The 22,270-nt window shown below is 47.4% G+C and overlaps 1 protein-coding gene across 3 annotated transcripts in view; it reads right to left on the bottom strand.

Moving 5' to 3' along the window:
* Positions 1-22,270, bottom strand: part of MYZAP (myocardial zonula adherens protein) — a 464,263-nt gene that overhangs the window by 140,194 nt on the left and 301,799 nt on the right. For all 3 annotated transcript variants that reach the window (XM_086958378.1, XM_086958376.1, XM_086958377.1), the window contains exon 10: positions 17,364-17,458. In XM_086958378.1, coding sequence (XP_086814504.1) covers positions 17,364-17,458 — 95 coding nt within the window. The remainder of the gene's footprint in view (positions 1-17,363; positions 17,459-22,270) is intronic.

Genomic DNA, 22,270 nt, shown 5'->3' with positions numbered 1-22,270 from the left:
GGTTCATGGGGCTATAGTGATGCAGTTAGTACATATTGTTTTTGCAATGTAATACTGAATGTGAAGCTAAAATATGTTAGCTAATGTAGCTACAGATAAGCATTGCAGGTGGAGGCAATAGTTGCTTTAGTACATAACATAAAACAACATATATTAACTGGTGAATGTGGTATTGTAACCTTATTATCATGAATGTTCTGTATTGTTAAGATTTTCATTATACTTACAATACACCTTAATTTAGACTTTTACTAAAATTTAAGGGAAAATTCGATTTTAGTCCAAATTCAAAAGCACCAATCACCCTCATTTCCCCCACGGACCGATGACATCAATGGTCCCATCTTGTAATGACCGTTAACGGGCCCAGGTACTAATAAAATACAATGGCATCAGGCAACATTGAATCTAAATGGCCCTTGGTCACAGGCAGAAATTAACTTCAATACCCCTAGGAAGTAATGAATACTAATGTTCTCAAGCAATAATGTGCATTGGTAAACCTAAGCATTAAGAAGAATCAGTAGCTTCAAGCAATAATGTGTCTCATTGGTCCTACATACGAAGGAGTATTAAAGCCTTAGAACAATAATGAGTAACAACAGTGCACGTATTAATAACCATAAATAGGAATGTGCTTCATTGATCTTCAATGACCCTATCAGTGATGAGCATCATTAGCCCCAGTTATGAAACATGAAAGGCCCAAGGCAGTAATGAGTATCAACACTGTCCCAGACGTACAAAAAGAGGGCTCAAAAGGGCCAGGTGTCATGTATCTGCAGTCTACCTGATATATCTATAACTCACTACATTTTAAAATAAAAAATAAACTTTATTGGTTTACAGAGATACCACATAGACATTACAGAGGAGTAATCTTGTAGTAAGCATCCTGCCATTTTCCCCCTTGGGTTTTCAGGGCCAAAAAGACCCCTCATCTGAAAAATACAAACTGACATTGGTGGTTATACAAACAATGGCACCAGAAGGAAAAAGTCTATAGTCCAAAGGTCCCTGGATCCAACATAACAAAATAACCCCCCCCCCCTCCCCCCCCCCTCCCCCCCCCCTCCCCCCCAAGCCTCCTTATCCACTCTCGTGCCAAGTCTCTACAGTATTTTCAACATGGGATCACAACAAGTGGTCTTAGGAGAAGTGTGGCTCAATGGTTGGAGCGGCAGACCCTAATGCAGAGGTCGGGCCCGGGACCAGGGTTCAATTCCCTCCTCGGCTGGTCTTGGGCTCAATTTCCTCGGACCTGATAATTCTCGCCTCGGTGCCTATTCTAATCATGAGTCCCATTCTGCAACTCTGGGCAATAGCTTGCTTAATCTCCACAACGGGCCCAACAGCGCTGGGATGCCTGGCTTCACCTTGGGGGTGCCCAGGAGTGGACATTTCAGAGGGAAAAGCCAGGAAGGGTTCCACAGCGGTATGCGTTACAGCGCCAGGACACCCCAGTTGGGGTATTAGTGCGCTTTACAAGTACAAATTGCATTTACATTTACAAGTAGGCACCATCTGGTCACGGAATATCGACCCGTATCCCAGGTCTCCCTCAATCTCAATCCCTCATCCCCCAAGCAAAGGCACCATTCTTCAAAGCCTCATCAACTGATGCCTCCAATCCTGGGACACTTTCAAGTAGGTTAGCGTAGCTGACCAAGTCCGCAGATCATCCCCAAGCTAATCCCTACGGACGTGCTTCATTCGCATCTCTTCTGCAATCGCCCACTCAAACATCTTGCAACTGTGCTGCATACGTGGGGGGCGTCAGACTAAGCCATGCTATCGATATGCACCTTGTCAGGAGTCGACCAAGCAGAACAAATTTCCTGCTTAGTTTCCTCTTGGGAGGAGAGGGGAGCAAACCCAATAAATACCAGACTAATCTCTAAATGTACATCCCACTTTGAGGCGGTTGAGATTTCTTATCACTATGTGCCAGTAAGAGACCAGGGTCCTGCAGTGCCATATCATGTGGGGAAAGTCGCCCACCGAGGCCCAACATCGTGGGCAATTCACTGAGCGAGTGGCATAAATACTAAGCAGGACCTGTAGAGTAAGGCAGGTTTGGTGTATGAAATTGTAATATACAATTTTAAACCGCACATTGGAACGGACTATCTTCACCACATCATGCACTTACAACCAGGACGTAGGTTGTACTGTTTCCCCAATAATGGTCTCCCATTTGGTCTGAATTGGGAGCACCTCCGATGGTAGGCCATCCCTGAGTGCCTTGAGTAGGTGGAAAATTAGCCGATGGCCCAGGCCATATCAAGCAGCGTAGTCAATGTACTGGACCGAGGTGGTTCATCAAAGAAGGAAGCCCACACCTGAGTCGTGGTTGAAATTTTAATATACTGGAGGTATAGGCCCAAGCCCAAAGAGGAGTCCACAGCCTCCTCCCTCAGGATAAAGCCCTACGGGCTAGAGATCACCTAGCACCTTAAAGCCTACAATCCCAGATGCGGATCGACATAGAACCGGCAATCTGCAGAAAAGGTTGCAGTACCCACATGTAATGTCCGGCCATGAGGCACCTGCCGGAGACTCTACGGACCATCCTCCCACACACCTGCCACCAGTCGAAATACATGAGGAGAACCTGTAGCGACCTCCCCCATGGGTGCCTCACAAAAGTTGCTACTCCCAGTTGTCTTCCAGGTTGAGCCAATGGACGGCATATTGTAACTGGGTTGCCATATAATAAAGCTCCAGATGTGGAACTTCAAACTCCACCTGTTCCCATGTCCTCCTCAATGTCAATGTGGCAAGTATAACATGACGACGCCAGTCACCCTAAAGGAGGTCAACAATCAAACTATCCAAGGCGTGAAAATAGTGTATAGAAAGTGCTCTGGAGGACATGTAGACAGCGTGCTAAAATGATCATCTTTACAAGAGCAATTCTGTCCATAAGGGACAGGGGTAGTAATCGAGGTTCTGTGACCGTCCACCACCCCACCCACATTAAGGGACAGGAAGGTATTGGCCGTATGTGTCAAACGAACCCCCAAATAATGAGCATCTGTTGTCACCCAGGGAATACCCACCTCTGGAAACCTGTCGACCGGAATCCCCATCAACAGTCTCAACGGGAAAAATTTGGATTTAGCTGGGTGCACGCATAGCTCAGACACCTCACCAAAGACATGATTATCATTAAGCCAAATGAGCACCGGATAAGCTAGCTGTTGCAGATACACCAGGGCATTGTCTGCATTGAGGGAAACTATGTGATTATTCTCCGCCAGCAATAGCCCCCACAAGCACAATGCTCGTCGCAGTTTCCAGCAATGGCTCCATGACGATGGAAAATAGCAGCGGTGAGAGAGGATATCCTTGCCAGGTACCCGTACTCACGGGAAAGGACTCAGAAAGCACTCCAGCTGACCATACCCTGGTGCATGGAGCAGAATAAAAGACAGACCCAGCCAATAAACTGAGCACCCAAACCCATCTTCTGAAGTACATGCCACAAATACGTCCAATTCAGGGAATAAAAAGCTTGCTCTATAGCTAAGAATAATTAAGCATTCTCATTAGTTAGGAATGTGGCGCATGGTAAACGTGAGTTAAACGTCACACGTTATTAAGGGTTTTGCGTCTTGGAATAAAGCCAAACTGATCGTGGTGTATCAAGGTCGACAAATAAGGTAGCAGACATGCTGGCAGCACTCCACTAAGAATTTGCACATCAATATTCAAAAGATATATTAGTCTATATGCCGAGGCGAGTTCCAGATCTCTGCCCGGCTTCAGAATCATGAGAATCAGCACCTCCCGCATAGATGCTGGCAGAACACCAGAACTCAATGCCTCTTTGTAGGCTTCCAAAGGCCAGTCGGCCATCACGTCAGCAAATTTATGATAAAACCTTGGGTGGTGTGTCAATGTTAACTACTGAGGCAAGAATGCCACCTCCGTCTCTCCGTACCTCAGATTTATCCATTATACAGTAAAAAGTGTTCAGTTATTCCTCTAAAACTACCTGATGAAGATTAAAGAGATCCAGTCAGTTAAACACTCTGCTGGTTTCCAGCCCCTTCAAAAGTGGACTCACAATCCCACGAATAAAGAAAACCAGAGCAGGCAGTCGAGCCTTCTCCTACATCGTATCTAAAGTGTGAAACAAAATCCCACCACACATAAGAGCCTCCTCACACTTCTTGAAGTGCCCAAGAAACTGAAGACCTGGCTTTTGAGTAGTCCCACTAAGCCCTAGGTGTGCAGGGCCGGACAGGGCCTGGTAAACTGCTTGGCCAGCCTCCCTGGGAGGGGATGGGGGTTGCGGCCGTGCTGTTTAATAGGGCTGATTTCAGCCGATTTAGTTACTGGGGGCCAATATTGCTGACCCCCGGTAACAGAAATGGCCCCCAGGGGCCAAAAACCGGCCCCCAACTTGGCCCAACAGGGAAACGCCCGGTGCCCGCTATGGCCCAGTTACATGCGCAACATAACATCTAAAATCTACATTCTTATACCTAAAAACTTGTTAGGAAAGACAGGCAACACACAAAGAGGTCTAGTTAGAAGACATCATGCCTTAAGAACAGGGCCGGACTGGCCGTAGCGGGCACCGGGCAATCTCCCAGTGCGCCGCAAGGGTTGGGGCCTGTTTTGGGCTCCTGGGGGCCGATTTTATTCAGGGCTGTTTTGGCAGCATAGCTGCAAAATCGGTCCTGTAACAAAATCAGCCGAAAACCGGCCCAGGCAAGGAGCTCGGCGGCACCACCAACCCCCGGGCGGGGGCGGGGTGGGGGGGCTGTGGGTGATTGGGGGGCCAGCCGAGCACTTTGCCAGGGCCGGTTTTGGTTCCCAGTCCGGCCCTGCTTAAGAAACTTCAGGAACAACCTTTGTCTACAAACATCAAGATCACAACACTATCATTAATTAAGACCTAACTATAGAACAACACAGATACTTTGCAGGGCATCATACATCAATCAGGAAATCTGTCATCCAATGATCGAGTGAAAGAGTAACTCTGAACAACTCAAGCTAAAGCCCACAAAGTTGTCTTAGAAGGTTCTCCTAACATGGTATATTGTGCACATTAACTGGTTAACCAGCCATATCAAATGCTTAAACCAATATCAGGATGTCTTGCAGCATAGCAAATGAAGCATTAGCTATGCTACATGCTTAACCTCTCTCCCAGGATATCTTACATGAAGCACAGAAAGTATCTTTCACTCAACACTCAATGAATCTTTAGGGTATCTTGTGTGTAGTAGAGGAAAGGTGTCTTCTAAATTTGGCTCAATCCCAAACTCAAACTAGGTATCTCGCACAAGAAACTTAGGAAAGGTGTCTTGACTCATTGACTCAAATCACATCTCCAACTGGTGGTCATGCACACATAACATAGGAAATCTATTTTCCCTACTGACCAGTCATGGCATCGAGGTTAGGTGTCTAGGAGTGTTTGAGTATTTAAGCACACAACACAGACACAGCAACACACTTCCTGCAGGAGACCCTCCATAAAACGTATCAGCATAATCATGTAGGAAACACCACTACTTAAGTTAATGCCCAACTCTCCCCCAACAGACAGATGACCTCAGAGATAAAGTACCTCCAAGGAGGGTTGACCTGATGCTCCTCATATTTAGGTTACTAGGGGCCAGACGTAGGTGGCGAAATACCAATCACTAACGCTGAAATTCGTAAAATTTCAGCGTTTGCAATCTGTATTTGGCTGAGAGCAATGTAGGCGAGTTTAAACCAACTAGCAAAATAAGGAATCGCAAAATTGTGATTCCTTTATTTTGCTCTTGCATTTAAGGAATTGGAAATTGCGATTCCTTAAATGCAATGTAAGTAGCACAAAAAAGTGCACTTCGCCCTTAAGGAATCGCTAATTACCAACAACTTCAAGTTGGTGGTAATTAGAGATTTCCTTTAAAAAAAAAAAACTTTTTTAAAAGTGCCATGTGGCACACATTCATGTCCTTAGGGCATGTATTTGCGGCACATGTGCACACATGCACATTTCAGGGGTGCAACAGGGTGACCTTTTGACACCCTGGCACCCTTGAAATAGCTCCCGCTATTTGCGATTCTTTAATACTGTATCGCAAATAGTGAATATCTTCCCATTCATTCCTATGGGCCTCCTAGCCCATAGGAATGAATGGGTAGGTCATCCTTATTTTTTTTTTTTTTTGGAAAACCTTTATTGACAAATCAAGGCACACAGCTATTTAGCCTTACATCCCGGAGGCTAGGCAGCAATATTAGAAGAAGGATGATCAGTGCACACAGTGCACATTATAAAATCGTACCAGGTTTAGTTTTATATTATATTAACGAAAAACCTATGAGGTAACTAACCTAAAGAACACCAAAACCGGTGTTAAAAGGCAAGGAATAAGTACTCAAATGCGACAATACCCAACGCAGGAGAAGGCAGGGCCTTATGCCCAAAGAGTGCAACTGAGCAGTACAGAACAGACGATATCGGGGGGAGAGGAAAGCAGGATGGGAATGAAATGGTAAATAGGTTGGAAGTTAAGGCTAGGGGGAAAGTCGTATATCCAATGGGGCAGTGTCAGTGTCACCCCTGTATTCGTTCCAGGCCCCCCAGATCCTAATTCACTTCTTGGGTTTGCCCCGGGCAACATACACCGTTTTTTCGCGAACCATACACCAATCCATGTTGGTCTTCCATAGTTCCACAGAAGGAGGCGACGGGGCGCCCCATTTCTGAGCGATGTCGCGCTTCGCCACCATGTTGCCCAGGATGACCCATTGGGTTTGTGCATTATTGTAGTCCGTGGGGCCCCACACATTCAGTAAGCAGCGCCGGGACTCCGCCGGCAAATCAACGCCAGTCACCTCACTCATCACCGCGTGGACGCGCCTCCAGTAAGAGGCGATGGCATGGCACTCACAGATAATGTGCATAAATTTGGCAAGTTCACCACAACTACGCCTACAAAGACCGTCCACCGAGTGGCCCATATGGATCAACCGGGGACCGGTCACATACACTCTATGCAAAATTTTTAATTGGACAAACGTGATCTAGCTGGGATTGCCACTTCCTTGGGGGAAGACACCGCACACCGCCAATCCTCATCATCCAGTTCAACTCCATCTCGCACCCATTGGTCTCTCACACTCGAAAGGAGGTCTGTTCGGACGTTAATCAGTTTCTTGTAGACTAATGAGATGGCACTGTCCGGCATATGACCATCCAACACCATGTCCTCCAGCGGGGACGACTCGGGGACCTTCTCACCCACCGGCAGCGCCGCCATAAGGGCGTGTCGCAGGTGAGCGTATCTAAAGTATTCCGTCGCTCCCAGCTGAAACTCCGTCTGTAAAGCGGCGAAAGACTTTATCTCGCCTTTAGCCATCATGTCGTCGACCCTGGAAATACCAATAAGGTCCCACCGATCAAACCCCTTTGTGTGCCACAATTTACCCAACAGGTCTGAGTCGTAGAGCGGGGTGGCCAACGTAAGCCTACCCTTCCATCCCTGTGCCTTTGTGACCGCCCTCCATATGTGTACAGCTGTCCTAGTGGGGCCCGTCATTCCTCCATCCAGAGATCTCGAATACAACGCCCTGTAGTACTTCCCACCATCAAGGAGCCACCGGTCCATGGCGTATCCCGGGTTATCAGCCGGACCGTAGAAACCATGGTTAAGGGCGGCCAGTTGGGAGGCCCAATAGTACCGTCGGATATCAGGCAAGGCGATGCCGCCGTCATACCATGGAAGCGTCAGTTTGGTTATAGCAATATGTGGTCTGCCATCCCAGAGAAGGGTCCGCTGCAAACCTTCGACCTCTCTAAAATACCCGGAAGGGACCGGGTCCTGAGTATTCTGGAGCGCATACAAGAATCTGGGCAGGGACATCATTATGAACAATGCTGCATGTCCAAGCAGGGAGAGCGGTAGCTTCCGCCATCCCTCTACGTCGCGCCGAAGGCGTGCAAGAGGGGGAAGCAAGTTTTTCGAATAGCGTGTCCGGGCATCGGTTGAAATATAGATGCCCAGGTATTTAAACCCCTGCCTCGCGACCTGTATGGTACAGCCCCTGGGAAGTCGCGGAGTCGCACCACTCAGAACATATAAGTTAGATTTTGACCAGTTAATGACCAGGCCCGAATACCTGCCAAAGGTTTGCAGCACATCGCAGACCACAATAAGGGATCTACAAGGAGAGGTGAGGTAGAGCAAAATGTCGTCTGCGTATAAAGACACGCGGTCCTCAAAATCAGAAGACCACCGTATCCCGTTGATATCAGGGTGAACCCTCAACCAGGCAGCCAGAGGTTCCAGCACCAACGCAAATAACAAGGGCGACAAGGGGCAACCTTGCCTGGTGCCCCTTCGAAGGGAAAAAGATGCAGACACTCGGCCATTGACTGTTACATTGGCAAGTTGACTAGTGTACAGAAGCTTGGCCCATCTAATAAATTCAGGGCCAAACCCGAACTTCGCCAGCACCGCCCATAGGTAATTCCATTCAAGGGAATCAAAAGCCATCGTCGCGTCCAGGGACGCCAAAACAGTCGGCTCCCGGAGCATATTGATCCTTGCCATGACCGCTTGGAGCCTCCTAAGATTGAGCGCGGTATTGCGGTGAGGAATAAAGCCCGATTGGTCCGGATGGACCAAATCGCTAATCGCACCCACCAGCCGATTAGCCAGCAGTTTAGCCAGGATCTTAGGCTCGGCGTTCAATAAAGAGATAGGGCGATACGACCGGCAGAGATCTCTGGGCTTCCCTTCCTTGTGAATGACCACTATGGTAGCCAGCCTTTGGTCCGGGGGGAGCTCGCCCATCTCGCGTGCCTCAAGAAACATGTTCCGTAGGGGCGGAGCAATGGCGTCAGCCTTTATTTTATAAAGCTCCACCTCGAGGCCGTTAGGGCCGGGTGCCTTGCCAGATCTTAAAGAGCGTATCGCCAGTGCGACCTCATCCGCCGTTATACCCCTATCCATGTCATCGCATTCAGTGTCCGACAGACACGGAAGGTCCACCACATCAAGAAGAGCAGCAGAGTCCGCCTCGGACATTTCAGAAGCTGAGGTATATACGGATTCAGAGTAATCGGCGAAAACCGTGACTATGGCGCTGGGGTCGGTGACGGCTAAGCCGTCCTCCCTTAGCACCTCAGGGACCACCCGGGAGGCCATCTCATTCTTGTCAAGCCACGCGATAAGCTTGCCTGCCTTGTCCCCAACATCGTAGATCCTCCCTTGCTGTTCTCTGCCCATTGCCTTGGCAGCGTCAGTAGCAGTGGCCCGATACTCCGACTGCTTAATTGAGAGAGCGTGGAGCAAGGCAGGCGTTGGATCAGTCTCCAATTGGGAATTAAGGTCGTCAATCTCTGTTTCCAGCCGCACAACATCCTCATCTCTACGTCTGCGCGCCTCGGCTATTAAGGAGAAGGCCTCACCCCTCAAGACAGTCTTAAAGGCCTCCCATAGGGATATGGCCGACGCCAACGAGCCCACATTTTCAGAAAATTAGAGCTCAATGGCTTTAGCCAGGAGTCCACGGGTCTTCGGATTACGGAAGTACCACGGATTGACTGGGGCCACTCTCTTAGCCACCGCAATGTCGAAGTCAAAGGACACCCAGACCGGGGTATGGTCCGAAATGCCCCTGGCCATCAGACAGGCCTCAGACGGCTGACGCGTGGGCAGCCAATGCCAGAACATAATCAATCCTGGAGAGGCTACCATGTGCTCCGGAGTGAAAGGAGTACTGGCGCTAAGCGGGATGAAGCAGTCTCCAGCAATCAATAAGCCCCATGGTATCTAAAAAGTCAGGAAGCCAGGACTGCGCGCTCCGAAGATCTCTGGATGGATGACGGTCTAAAGTCCCGGATCCAACTGCATTGAAGTCACCACCAACTATGAGCAAACCTTCGGGCAAACTCACAATGGCGCCCCCAAGGTCCTGAAACGTAGTCGTTTGTAAACCAGGGGGGGACGTAAACAGAAACCAAAACCAGGGTACGCCCCTCCCACCTACTCGTGACGGCGACGTAGCGTCCTCTCTCATCAATCACACTGGATTCCACCTCAAACGGGAGTGACACACGCACCAGAATCCCCGCCCCCCGGGACCCTGAGGAGAACCCCGAGTGTGCCACCATTTTGAAACCTTTCCTATTAAGTGCGTGGCACGTATTCCCAATCAGATGGGTTTCTTGTAGCAGGATGACATCAGGAATGCATCTCTTAAACATTTGCAGCACCACACCTCGCTTAATGCGATCACCCAGCCCATTAACATTCCTACTCAGAACATTTAACTTCTTACCCCCCATCGTCAATGTAGAGGCCCATGTCAGCCCTTCAGGGTGGCGTCGCCATAACAGAATCGACAGCAGAACAGTAACCTTGCCAAGAAGTAGGAAAAGGAAGGAAAAAGAGAACACATAGAAAACAAACAACCCATCCGCCCCCCACCCTGCACCCCTGCATTAGACTAAAGAGCCCCCCCAACTAGCAGTGTGCCTGTCGCCCCAAAAACTACTCTACGAAAAGCCCCTAGAGGAGAAAGGAGGCTGACCTATCCCCCCCCCGTTTCCCCCATTCATAAAGCAAGGAAATCAGCAAAAATACAATACTGTGTAACTAACTGCCTGAGCAGACTCATCGTCCGAACACGGTCCAAAGGGACCTTCTACTCCTGAGGATCGATGCCACCAGCTGCCCTATCCGACTGTTCCTCTGGTTCCTCCCGGGGCTGAGGCAAAGTATCCAGCCAGTCCCCAGCCACTTCAGGCATGTCGAAAAACAATGCACGGCCATCATGTTCAATACGTAATTTCGCGGGGAACAGCATGGAGTACTTCATCCCCAGCTCGCGCAGTCTGCATTTCACGCCCGTGAAACTTTGCCTTCGCTTCTGTACCGCTTGGGTGAAGTCCGGGAAAAAGTTAACGTCAGCATTTTGGAACTTCAGCGGTCCACCTCTCCTCGATGCCTGCAGGATAGCGTCTCTGTCCCTAATGTTAAACACACGGGCGATGATAGGACGCTGGAGGGCCCCTAGCTTCGGGCGGCCTCTGGGCAGTCTATGAGCTCTTTCCACCGAGAAAAACTTGCTGAGGCCACCAGGGGCCAGGTGGTTCTGAACCAAGTTGTCGACAAAGATCGGTGGCGTCCTCCTCGGCCCCCTCCGGGACACCTACAATCCGGACATTCTGGCACCTGGTCAGTCCTTCTAAATCATCAAGCCTGCGGGCAAACAGCGAGTTCGCAGCTTTCAGGTCACGGACTTCCAACTGCAGGTTCGTTACGTCTGAGGTCAGGCTCGACGATTTTATATCGAGTGATTGGACCCGGTCATTAGTCTTGCCCAAATCGGCCCTGATCAGGTTGATCTTGATAGCAAGCGTGTCGACCTTGTGCGTCAGAACCTCATGTTGCTTGTGCATCTCAGCTTTAATGCCCGCAATAGCGCCCATGACGTCTCGGAGGGTTGGGGTCGAGTCGTCCGGCGACACATCCCGTTGCATGTCCTTAGGCCTCGCGGCGACTCCGGGCGAACCCTTTGGGTGGGCATAACGGGCAGGGTTGGTGGACTGAGAGAAAGATGATTTTCTACTGACCCGGGCCTTCCCTCTGTCGGAATCGCCTCTGCCAGCCATGTTAGGCAAAAGGCCACTACGGTCAAGAAGACCCCTTGGCCCTTGCCGAATCACCAAATCGGCAAGCGGTAGCAGTCGTGCGCCCCGTTCAGTCAGCTCCAACAATCTCCAGAGCGACACAGGTGACACTTCGAGGCAGGACAGTCTCTCTCTCCCCAGACCACCTCTGTGCAGCAGCGTCGCAGTCGCCCATGTAAGCCCGAGCACTGATGGCGTCGTCGTCCCCAAACTTCCACACGGTGTAACTACACCTAGGGAGCTCGGATCTTCAATCGGAGAACGAGTCTCGCGTCAGCAGCAGTTCACCAATATGTTCCCACTACCGTGGGGCAGGATAGGCAACAGGATTAATTCGGAGGATCGGAGGGTTTTCGGAGCCCCGAGCTCACGCGGCCATCTTGGTTGCCTGCGAAGCTCCTCCTCAGGTATTCCTTATTAACAAATCTCAATTTGTGATTCATTATTAAGGAATATTAAGGAATCGCTAATATTTTAGCGATTCTTACCTACATTCAATTTTGCGAATCCTTAATAGCGAATCTGTAAAATTCGCTATTAAGGACTCGCAAATTTGATTTTACCTACATCTGGCCCTAGATGGCTCAGTAGGCTAAATGCTGGTCTTTGACAAATTCGGTGATCTGGAAGTCATGATTGCAAGTGCTGGCAAGTGAGTTAGACTTAGTCTTCCCTCATTCCAACGTGAGTATATTGAGCATCATAATTTAGGTAATCGTAAGTGTTATCTACAAACCTTAGAAATACACAAAATGGGTGTACAGCACAATATTAAAACAGTTATAATTAGTATTACTTTTATTGTCATTATAAATGATAACACTAAAAATGATAATAAATCATAATAATAAACCGCTCATAATATTCAATTACTTGAGCATTCCTTGTTTAAGTGTCTTTCACTCCTCTTCCCTTTATCATTTTTTTCGTATGTCACTAAACAATGTAAACAAGTTCTCAACACACTATTCGGTTACTTTCAAACACCTCTCCAGGCAACAGTGAAACGGCCCACTTGAAAACATGTTCTCAGTCTATTTACATTAAACCTGTGCGTTCCTAAGAAAACATGAAACCGAGCACATAAGATATGATATGCACGGTACGCACAACCAAAACAATTGTCTCTTGGCCAACCTCATGACAACTACAAACAGGAATAGCAGGAGCAGGCATCTCCATCTGGAACAAAGCATGGCAGGTCAGGGGGTATAAAAACACTCACTGGGCCATCATTATTTGTCAAACCAAGGCTTTGGAAAAACCATGCTCATATCACAGTACTTTAATGCAGCATGAAATACTTGCCTATAATAACATTACAAAATGTATGTCGCATGCGTGTGCCAAACTCTCCTGCAATTTATTGCAATGCATATCAGAAGTCCTGTGCTAGGGTGACTACCTCACACCGGGTCATTGTGAACACTTTTCACCTACAAATATTTGATTTCAAGTGTGTCGGTCTAATTAGTTCAATAGAGGTGAAACTACATAACACAAAAAAATGTATTAGGCGATCACAACCTGTGCCTCCTGCTCACAGGCCACAAAACACCAGTCTGTTGAGAGGTTGTGAATGTTGATACGTCACACCCACCACACAAGACTGAATGCTGCACCTGTAAAACGTACATCTACAGGTACAGCATCCACACGCCCTTCACAGTAGTTCTCACAGAAACATTGACAGTGCTCATCTGTTTCACACACATGTTCAACTAAAATTTGCTTTGCATACTCGGTAACTTATTGTTTACATTTTGCCTGTCTTCCACAAGTTCAGTGCAATATTGAAGCTAATATTTCCAATGTAATGCTGTTTCACATCTCGTGCAGGAGTTTGGATTTTCTGGAGATCAACTATGCATCTAAATTGCTTCACCCATATCCACAATAGTGCTGGCTTACTTAATTTTCTGCTGGGCACACATGAAGCTTTCTGCTTATAGACAAGATGTAGCAGGACAGTATTTCTTCATGAATACTTGTCAGCACATATTTCCTCTAGCTTCAATAGACCACTGCACTTTTCTCAGGAGATTGTTGGCCTCGTGGCTATATAATGCAAAACACACTTGTGTGCCGTATCATATTTTCTTGCTGCCCCATGTGCAGTTTTTTGCATGCATGTATCAGGTGCGACTCAGGAGATATAAAAGGGATGGCTCGTCTTCTTATGTGCATGTAGTTTGGCTAATTAGCAGTAAACAAAATAAATTATTTAATAAAAAGGTACTGATATTAGCCTGTCCGACTGCCTTTGTTTGTAATGTTGTAAAGGCAACTCTGAAGTCCAGTCACCACTAATGTGCCTGTCCCTGACACATGTGTGATCGTCAGCCTGCAGCTTGCTGCACCCACTGATGACTTGAAAGCAAAGTTAGCCCAGGGTGTATCAGGCTCGAGTCCTGAAGCAACAGGTGCTGCATGTCAATCAGCCTCAGCCATCCTACCCTTTCACACCTTGTCACAGGGTGGAGTCCGCTAATCCCATTGACCCTATGACGAGCTGAAAAATAATGGGGTTACTGCCGGAGAGGCTGCTTGCAGAAAATGACACATTGGGGCCTGAGAAGGTGTTATGACCCTCACTCAGTCTTATCCAGACTCCTGCTTACTGCCAGCACGCCATGTATTTGAAAGATAGCCACTGCCAGTATAAACTCCTCCATCTGTGGCGTCCAGTGAATGGCAAATAAGCATAGTTTCTACATTTTGGCAATGTTGGTTGGCCCTTGATAGAACGGATTTCACTTCAACCTCAGACAGCCGAGCAGGCAGACCAAAAAGCACGGAAGATAGTTATTCAATGGCATTGGATGCTGAGCTGTGTGATTCCGGTGTATAACATTAAATGTGCCTGGCCCTTAAGTCCCAAACGTTTCGTGTACAGGGAGAATTTTAGACAGAATAGCAAACCTTTCTGCTGCTCACCACCAACGACATATTCTAATCCGAGCTCATAGTGACTGAAGGTCAAAACACGGACCTTTAAAAGGGCTCCTGTTGATCAACGAGTCAAACGACAGTACATCCTGCTGCACGGTCATCGTGGAGTTTCATTTATACCAGGACGATGCAATTCAATTGAAAAACTGCAAAAGAATAATATCAGTCCAGCATCTTTTCTGATCCGAGTCTGAAGGGTGCAATAAAAGTCCGGCAAGGGAGAAGGACAAGAGCCAGATATCGGTATGAATTATAAGCCTTTATAAAGTGGCTATCCCCTCAAATGTGTAACATGATGATTGTACAGCCCAGTAAAGAAGTAAAGTCCCTGCTGCTGCAGTAAAGGCCCGGAAAGTGAAGCAGAGGGAGTCCGGTGGCGTGCATGGCCCCTAGACACCCTCCCCCTCAGAGTCCAGGGCACCTTCCTTCTGGCAAACAGGGAGCCAGACCACCAGTACACACACACTGTCCCTTCTGCATTGCCACTCATATAGTACAAGCATTCAAGGCTATGCGACCCTCTGAAGTCCGGGCTGGTGTGTTATGTCAGTGCAGGACATGGGCTATGCTGTCATCTGCTATGGTATGATAGGCAGAGGCGGCTCCTCCTTTAAGGCAGAGGAGCATCGCCCCACTGATCTTTCAGCAGTGCACACAGGAAAAACAAAATGATAATAAAACAAGTTTATCATTTTACTTTTCTTCTCTATGACTGAGTTTTTGGGGGGAGGGGCCGTGCTGACAGTCATCAACAGGGAGGATGGCAGTGGGCACTAAGTGCGCATGTGGGTTTGGCCAGCTGTCTCAGCCAGGCAAACCGACATGTGCACCTAGCTTTTCTTAAATTCGAGCTGTGTTGTACAGATGGGTGGAGAAGAGACACAGGCTCCCAGCCGTTGTCTACGCGCCAAACCCGACCGCTCAGACCAATCCTGGTGCTGCTCTCATGCTGGTAATAGCATTAGTAGCATAAAAGCAGTGTCTGGATTGGCCATGGGGTGTCTGGGAGCATGTACATTAGCTGCTGGTAGTAGACAGGAGCAGACTAGCAGAAGACAGCCAGCAGGTAAGTAATAATTTATTTCCCTATTTTCTCCCCTGCACTGTCCCCTATGCTGCCACCCTAGTTTGTCTTCGCAGTAGCCACCACTGATGACATGCTGTACTATGCCGCTGAACTCTGTGCTATGCTCTACAATTGTTAGTTGCTTGCTTTGAAGACTACAAACCTAATTTCCCCTGGTAACATATCAAGTTTCCATTATGTTTGGCTGAGATGAGAAGTGGTAGCTAAATGAACTTTGATGAAAACAAAACTTCTGCTTTCCAGTTCCTGCACTCCTGCTGCCATCAGAGAACACTGTATGATCCTGGGTGGATCGACTGATCTCCCTTACCCTCTGCCCCTTGCTCTGCCAGATAAGGCACCTTTAGACACTGGCTACTCAGTGCTGTGTGAGCTTGGCATAAATATTTATGTATTTCAACTCCCTTCCAATAAAAGCACAATCCTGTGCATTCTAATGGTGCATGGAAATGCCTCTATTTAGTTGCAGCTCTTTGACTCAAAGGCAAAGGCTTTATCTGTCAAGTGTCGGTATCACTTCTCTAATTCAACTCGCAGTGCATGCTCAAAGTAGAGGGGATACCAGTGTATATGATAAATGTTCACTCACTAAGCCAAATTCATGGTTTGGTCTTATGCCCTCACACTTTTCAACTTCACGAGCGGATACTGTAGAAAACAAAGCTTCTTATTTATTATTTTGAAGTTTACAGGAGAAGAACTCATCACACCAGAAGCAGCGGATCTTCTGATTCAATATAGGTACACTCTAGCCTAGCAACAAATCTCCCAGTTAAAGACAGGCACAACGTTCCAATCAACAATATCACACAGAATCACTGAGCAGGAGAGACAGTGAACACAAACTAGATAACATATCACTCTACTTACATTTTGGAGGACCCTTCATTAATCTAACTAATGCTTGACGAGTTCTACCTTAAAATGTGTTTTTGCCAGAAGTGAAATATGAATTTTAAAATTACACTAAAAGTACTTTTTTTTAACAATAATGATGCTTCTTCGTTGTTCAATCTATCCTGAAGATTTTTTGGTGGTAAGTCAATAATTGCCTTGCAATTGGCATACAGCAATGATAGAAGGCTACACAATGAAAGAAAAATATGTTTGAGAAGATCCCTTCTCATCTCTATCTGGATCAACTTTGGTTTCTGATAGATTTTCAAAACAATTTAGGTAGCAAACACTGAACGCTGAGGCACTCCTATCTGCATGAATTTTTGTGGTACTTCAAGGGGTACACTGCGTTTTTGCCAGAAGTGAGGTACTTATTGTAGAATCACTGATGCTTCAGACTTATTCAATATACTTTGAAGTCCCTTGGTTGGAAGAGCAACAAATGCCTAGCTACTGGCAGATAGCAATGACGGAAGACCACACAATGTAACAAGAATATACATTACGAAGACCTCTAGTTATATCTGTAGCAACTGTGGTTTCTGAAGAATTTTCAAGAATTTTCAAAAACATTTAGGTAACAATCAAAGCTGAGGCAAAGTCTTTGTAATTCATCTTAAACAAAAGACAAAAGGGTAATTTGTTGTTTGTGCGACACAGGGAAACAAGTTTAGGACATTTACTAACACAACAATTACGAAATTGCATCAAAATACAAGGCAGGACACCTTAAAATACACAGGAGCTAATTACAAAGAGAAATTATGTTACCTTTCTCTGTCAACCAAAGTACTTTGAGATTTTGTGGAAATTCTTTCAATTTGTTCTTCGCGTCTCTGTAATTGTTCTAGCAGTTGGTCCCGTTCCTTATAAAGTAAAATATAGTCAGTCAAAAATAACTTTTGTTGGATACAAACAATTAATTGATCATATACAACAATTATAATCGCAAACTAAGCTATCATTACTTGCCTGTAATACAAAGAAATAGATATATTTTTATGTTTGTTAAAATTACATTTCACATATATCATATTCCGAACAGCCTAAACAAATATTAAATTGAAAAGTACCATTTAAAAAAAAAATTAAAACAAAATTCATTACTGGGTCTCCTATACTGCCATAGCAAGATATTTCATCCACTGACGCCATGCCTTACCTGCCTAATTAGAGATGGATATAGTTAAAACTTTCTGTTGAAATACAGAGATATAAAATATCTTTCACCATTTTAGTCTGGGTCTTCACTAATGTATGTTTAAAACGATTGTTTCTATATCTACAGTACAAAGAGTGTAACAAGAAAAAGCTCAATATTCTACCTTCCTTGTCACAACATGGTCACTTATCTGAAGAATATGACTTCATCCCCACCTCGCAGTAACATTTGTAACAAGTAAAATGTATAATCTAAAATATAAATAAAATTGCAAAAATCTCATATACAATTTGAAAATAAATAAGTGAATTCATTCAAAATATGCTTTTTCACAATATCTCCAGATACCAGGTCTTTAATTTTGCCTCAGGAACAAGGAAAATCCATTAACTCTAGTATATTACCAATATTGCGTTTTTATTAATGCAATTTCTGCCTTCAGTATATTATCTGGCACAGAATAAAATGGTAAGCTTGAAGCAGTTAAGATAGGAAAGGGCACAAGTTTCAGAAAACACGACTTTTTCTTTAGACCATTCTTGAAATTCACGATGCATAATCATACCCCAAAATCTAGCAGCCTACATGTTATGTCTAGGTCAATGCCTTTGTGTTATGTTTTCATTTCAATTTCTTTTTCTTAGTAGCTCTCTCCATCTCCCAGCAACAGAGTTCTACTGCTGGAATCCGGTCTGTGGAAGCCAGCAGTGGAGCTTGGCTGTGGAGCTGAGAGTGGCTGCTGGGGTAGTTGTACCTAACTTCAATAAACACCTTTAAACAGATGTGCTGTGTCCTGATATCCCAAAATGTATATTCCTAATTATAAAAAATTTCAGATTTAGAGTTTAAATCCTTTTTTGGAAGGGTTAATACAAATCTGTATTTGGACTAGATGTTCTTTCCTTGAAGAATTTCTTTATTGGTGTGACCGTAAAATTCTGTCTCATATAAAGATGCATTAAATACATGCCATCTATAGTATTCAGTTGTGGGACCTCTTGTTTACAACCAATATCCAATTTCATAACAACAATGCACTGCTTCCACGGAACTGGATTATTAACCATCAATTTTGTTTTCAATAGTTTTTTTCTATTTCAAATCTTTATTTTCCAGAACAAGCAACAGGCAAAGGACTGAATGTTACACAGCGTTTCGCCCACAACCCCTTGGGGCCGACCGCGTCATGCGATATCAAGCACAGGCCATTCAGTCTTGCAAAAAAAGCCTGACCCCTAGGGTCAAATACAAACAGGCAAGCAGCCTAAATGGAACAGACGGACCAGCAAGGTCCAAAACCCTACAAGATCTTGGAAAGAGAAGCAGTAGGACAGAGCAGACAGTGGGAATAAGTAAAGAGGGAAGAGGAGAAGACAGCCGGAGAAGAAGGAGCCTGCGCAGTGTGGAGGGGTCTACATGACTTTAAGTCCAGTCCTGCATTCTTAGCCGCTAGGCAGGGCTTAATGCTCGGGGGTGTCTATGGTAGCAGCCTATCTGGATCAGGTGGGACAACAGCGTCCTCGAATAGGTGCAGCTTCCGGAGCTTGGCAGGCATATGGCGCGCATGTTCAACGGCACATAAATATTGTACTAGGGGTCGCCAGACAGCCTTAAAGCGTGTGTCCCGGGTTTGCGGCCGAGCTGTAAATAGCTTCCTCGTAATAACATGCCATAAGCGCACAAACCAGGCCGTGATTGGAGGGGCTTAGGGCTTTTTCCAATACAAGGGAATAAGCTGCTTGGCTGCTCCCAGCATTTGAAGCGCCAAAGTCCAATTGCTCTGAGTCAGTGCCCTAAGGCCGGCAGGTTTCATACCTAGTAGGAGTGTGCTTGTGGCTTCAGGCAGAGGGAACCCCAACACTCCCCCTGATGTAGCTTAGGACCTCCTTTCAGAAGAGGGTCAGTGACTGGCACGCCCACCAAATATAAACAAAATCCCCCTTTTCAGACCGGCATCTCCAGCACGTAGGAGAGGAGGCTGGGAACATCTTGTGTAGACGCTGGAGCATGTAGTACCACTGGGTCATGAGCTTATAGGCATTCTCCTGCTGTGGGATGCTACGATACACTTTGGGGATATCCTGCCACAGGCCACACCACTGCGCGGGGGCAATGTCCGTACCGGATATTGACTGCCAACGTTGCTGATATGGATGTGAGGGTGGCGTCTTCGGGTCTTGCAGGATCTGGTAGATCCGTGAGATCAAGCCCTTTGAGTCTGCAAAAGAGCGGGCCAGTCGCTCAAATGGAGTGAAGGTGCGCATAACTGCCTGATATGTTTCTTCTTCGCCCACCCAGTGCCTCAGCTGGCCGTATTGCATCCCCGCTGCCGGAGAGATGCAGAACTCCTCCCTACAGTGAGCAAAGGACTTAAGGGCGCCCCCTCCAAACAGATCAGTAAGCACCCTGCAGTTTCCCCGCGCCCACTTGCTGAAGGTGCCCGTGCGATGGGCCAGTGGAAAGGACGGGTTACCCTCTATCGGAGTGTGCGGCGAAGGGAAGGTCGTGAGGCCCATGCGCACCGCTATCTTATACCAGTTCTCTAGCACCGTTTTCGTGGGTATCCCCATATAGGCGCTCCAAGAGCGCGCTGCCCTATGGTGCCATGCAAGATCCCAGATGGTTCGCCCCGTCACTACAAAACGGAGGTGCGCCACCAAGTAGTAGTCCACTAGGTTAGGGCAGGCAAGTCCCCCCCTGTTGCTCAGTGCCATCAGGAGCGTTTGGAGAACCCAGGCCGCCTCCCCCCCCAAATAAAATTTGTGAGATCTCGTTGGAGGCCTCTTATATAGTGCAGCGGGATGGGTGTGGGGAGGCATTGGAATAAATACAGAATTTTGGGGAGGATGGACATCTTGATGGCATTGAGTCTGCCCAGCCACGACAGTACAAGCGACTTCCACCTCCGCAGATCATCAAGAACCGAACGTCGACATTCCTGCCAGTTTACTTGTGTCCACTCGTCCAGGGAGGGGGTCAGCTGAAGGACAAGGTAACGGATGTGCTGATCCGCCCATTGATATGGGACAAGCTGTTCTAGAAGGGGTATTTCATCCTTCGGAATGGTGCGGTTAAGGGCCCAAGACTTACTATGATTTATCTTCAGGCCGGAGGCACGTTCGAATAGGCACAACACTGAGTGCAGCGCCGGAAGAGACTCTCAAGGACTCGCAAGCGTAAGGATAAGGTCATCCGCAAACAGCGCCACCTTGTTCTCGCGGCCGCCCAGGGGAATACCATGGATTCCAGGCGTCCGTCGGATCATTTCCTCCAAGGGCTCCACCGCAAAGGCAAATAATAACGGCGAGAGCCGGCATCCCTGCCTGGTACCCCTATAGATGGCGAACGGCGCATAGCTGTTATTAACCTTGGGCGTAGTGTGCGTAGTGGGGCTACGTGAAGCTATATAAAGTGGGCGAGAAACTACGCCCAACTGCACCTACTAACCAATGCGCATGCGCGGGCGGCCGCGCATGCGCATTGGTTAGCAGACGGTGCCGCAAACGAGCAGAGGGAGCCCCGGGACGCCACAAACAAGGTAAGTGTATTTTATTTAATTTTTTGTGCCCATTTAATTAAATTAGGTATGTTCGGGAGGGCGGGAGGGAGGCGTGTGGCGGGCAACTTCGCTACGCCCAAGGAGTGGGCGTAGTGTTGCCCGCTTCGCCTACTTTGCAAAGGGGGAAGTAGGCAACACTACGCCCACTTTGTGGGCGTAGCGAAGTTGCCCGCCCAGGGTTAGTGGTTACCCCCTCTTGAGAGATAGGGCCCTCCAGAGACTCTGCATGGTGTGGATGTAGCGACATCCCTGCATAGTTTCTAAAGACCTCCACTACTACCTCCGGGGGCGGTGTCTCCGACTGGTTCAATGCGGAGAAGTAAGCCCTAAATGCCTCACACTTATCCCTCTCCGCTGTAACCCTCGTCCCGCCCGGCAATTGGACATTGGTAATATGCGCTTTGGCTGCACGCACCCTCAGCCGTCCCGCCAGTAGTCTCCCCACCTTGTCCCCCCCCCTCGAAATATCTGTTTCAACGCCAATAGGGATTTCTCTGCCTTATTAATAGGCAGGAGCCGGAGCTGCCCTCTAAGATTGGCCAGCCGCCTCCTCGACTTCAGGGAGGTATGGCCCTGATCCTGCGACTCTGTTTTCTTTATATCCCCCGCCAGTCTGTCCTCCAGTGACAGAGCCTCGCGCACCCGTGCAATCGAAAGGGATGTTATATGACCCCGTATCGTGGCCTTAAAGGCATCCCATACCACTGGAAAGGGTGTCTCTGGCAGATCATTACTAACAAAGTAAGAGTCGATGGCTCCCCTAATGCTTTCTACATCGGCCGCATCCCGGAGTATATCCGGCAGCAGGCACCACCTCGTTTCCCAGGCAGGGCAAGCGGCCGGGTCCTGCAGGAGCAGCTCGACATGCGCGTGGACAGAAAGCGAAATATCCGACATGGCGGCCCCAAATATGTCCCGGGAGAGGGCGTGGGAAATAAATAGATAGTCGATACGGGA

This window comes from Lissotriton vulgaris, chromosome 2_1 (assembly GCF_964263255.1).
Source record: "Lissotriton vulgaris chromosome 2_1, aLisVul1.2, whole genome shotgun sequence".
Lineage (NCBI taxonomy): Eukaryota > Metazoa > Chordata > Amphibia > Caudata > Salamandridae > Lissotriton > Lissotriton vulgaris.
Note: the sequence above shows the minus strand (reverse complement) of the source record. Positions and strands in the feature narration are given on the sequence as shown.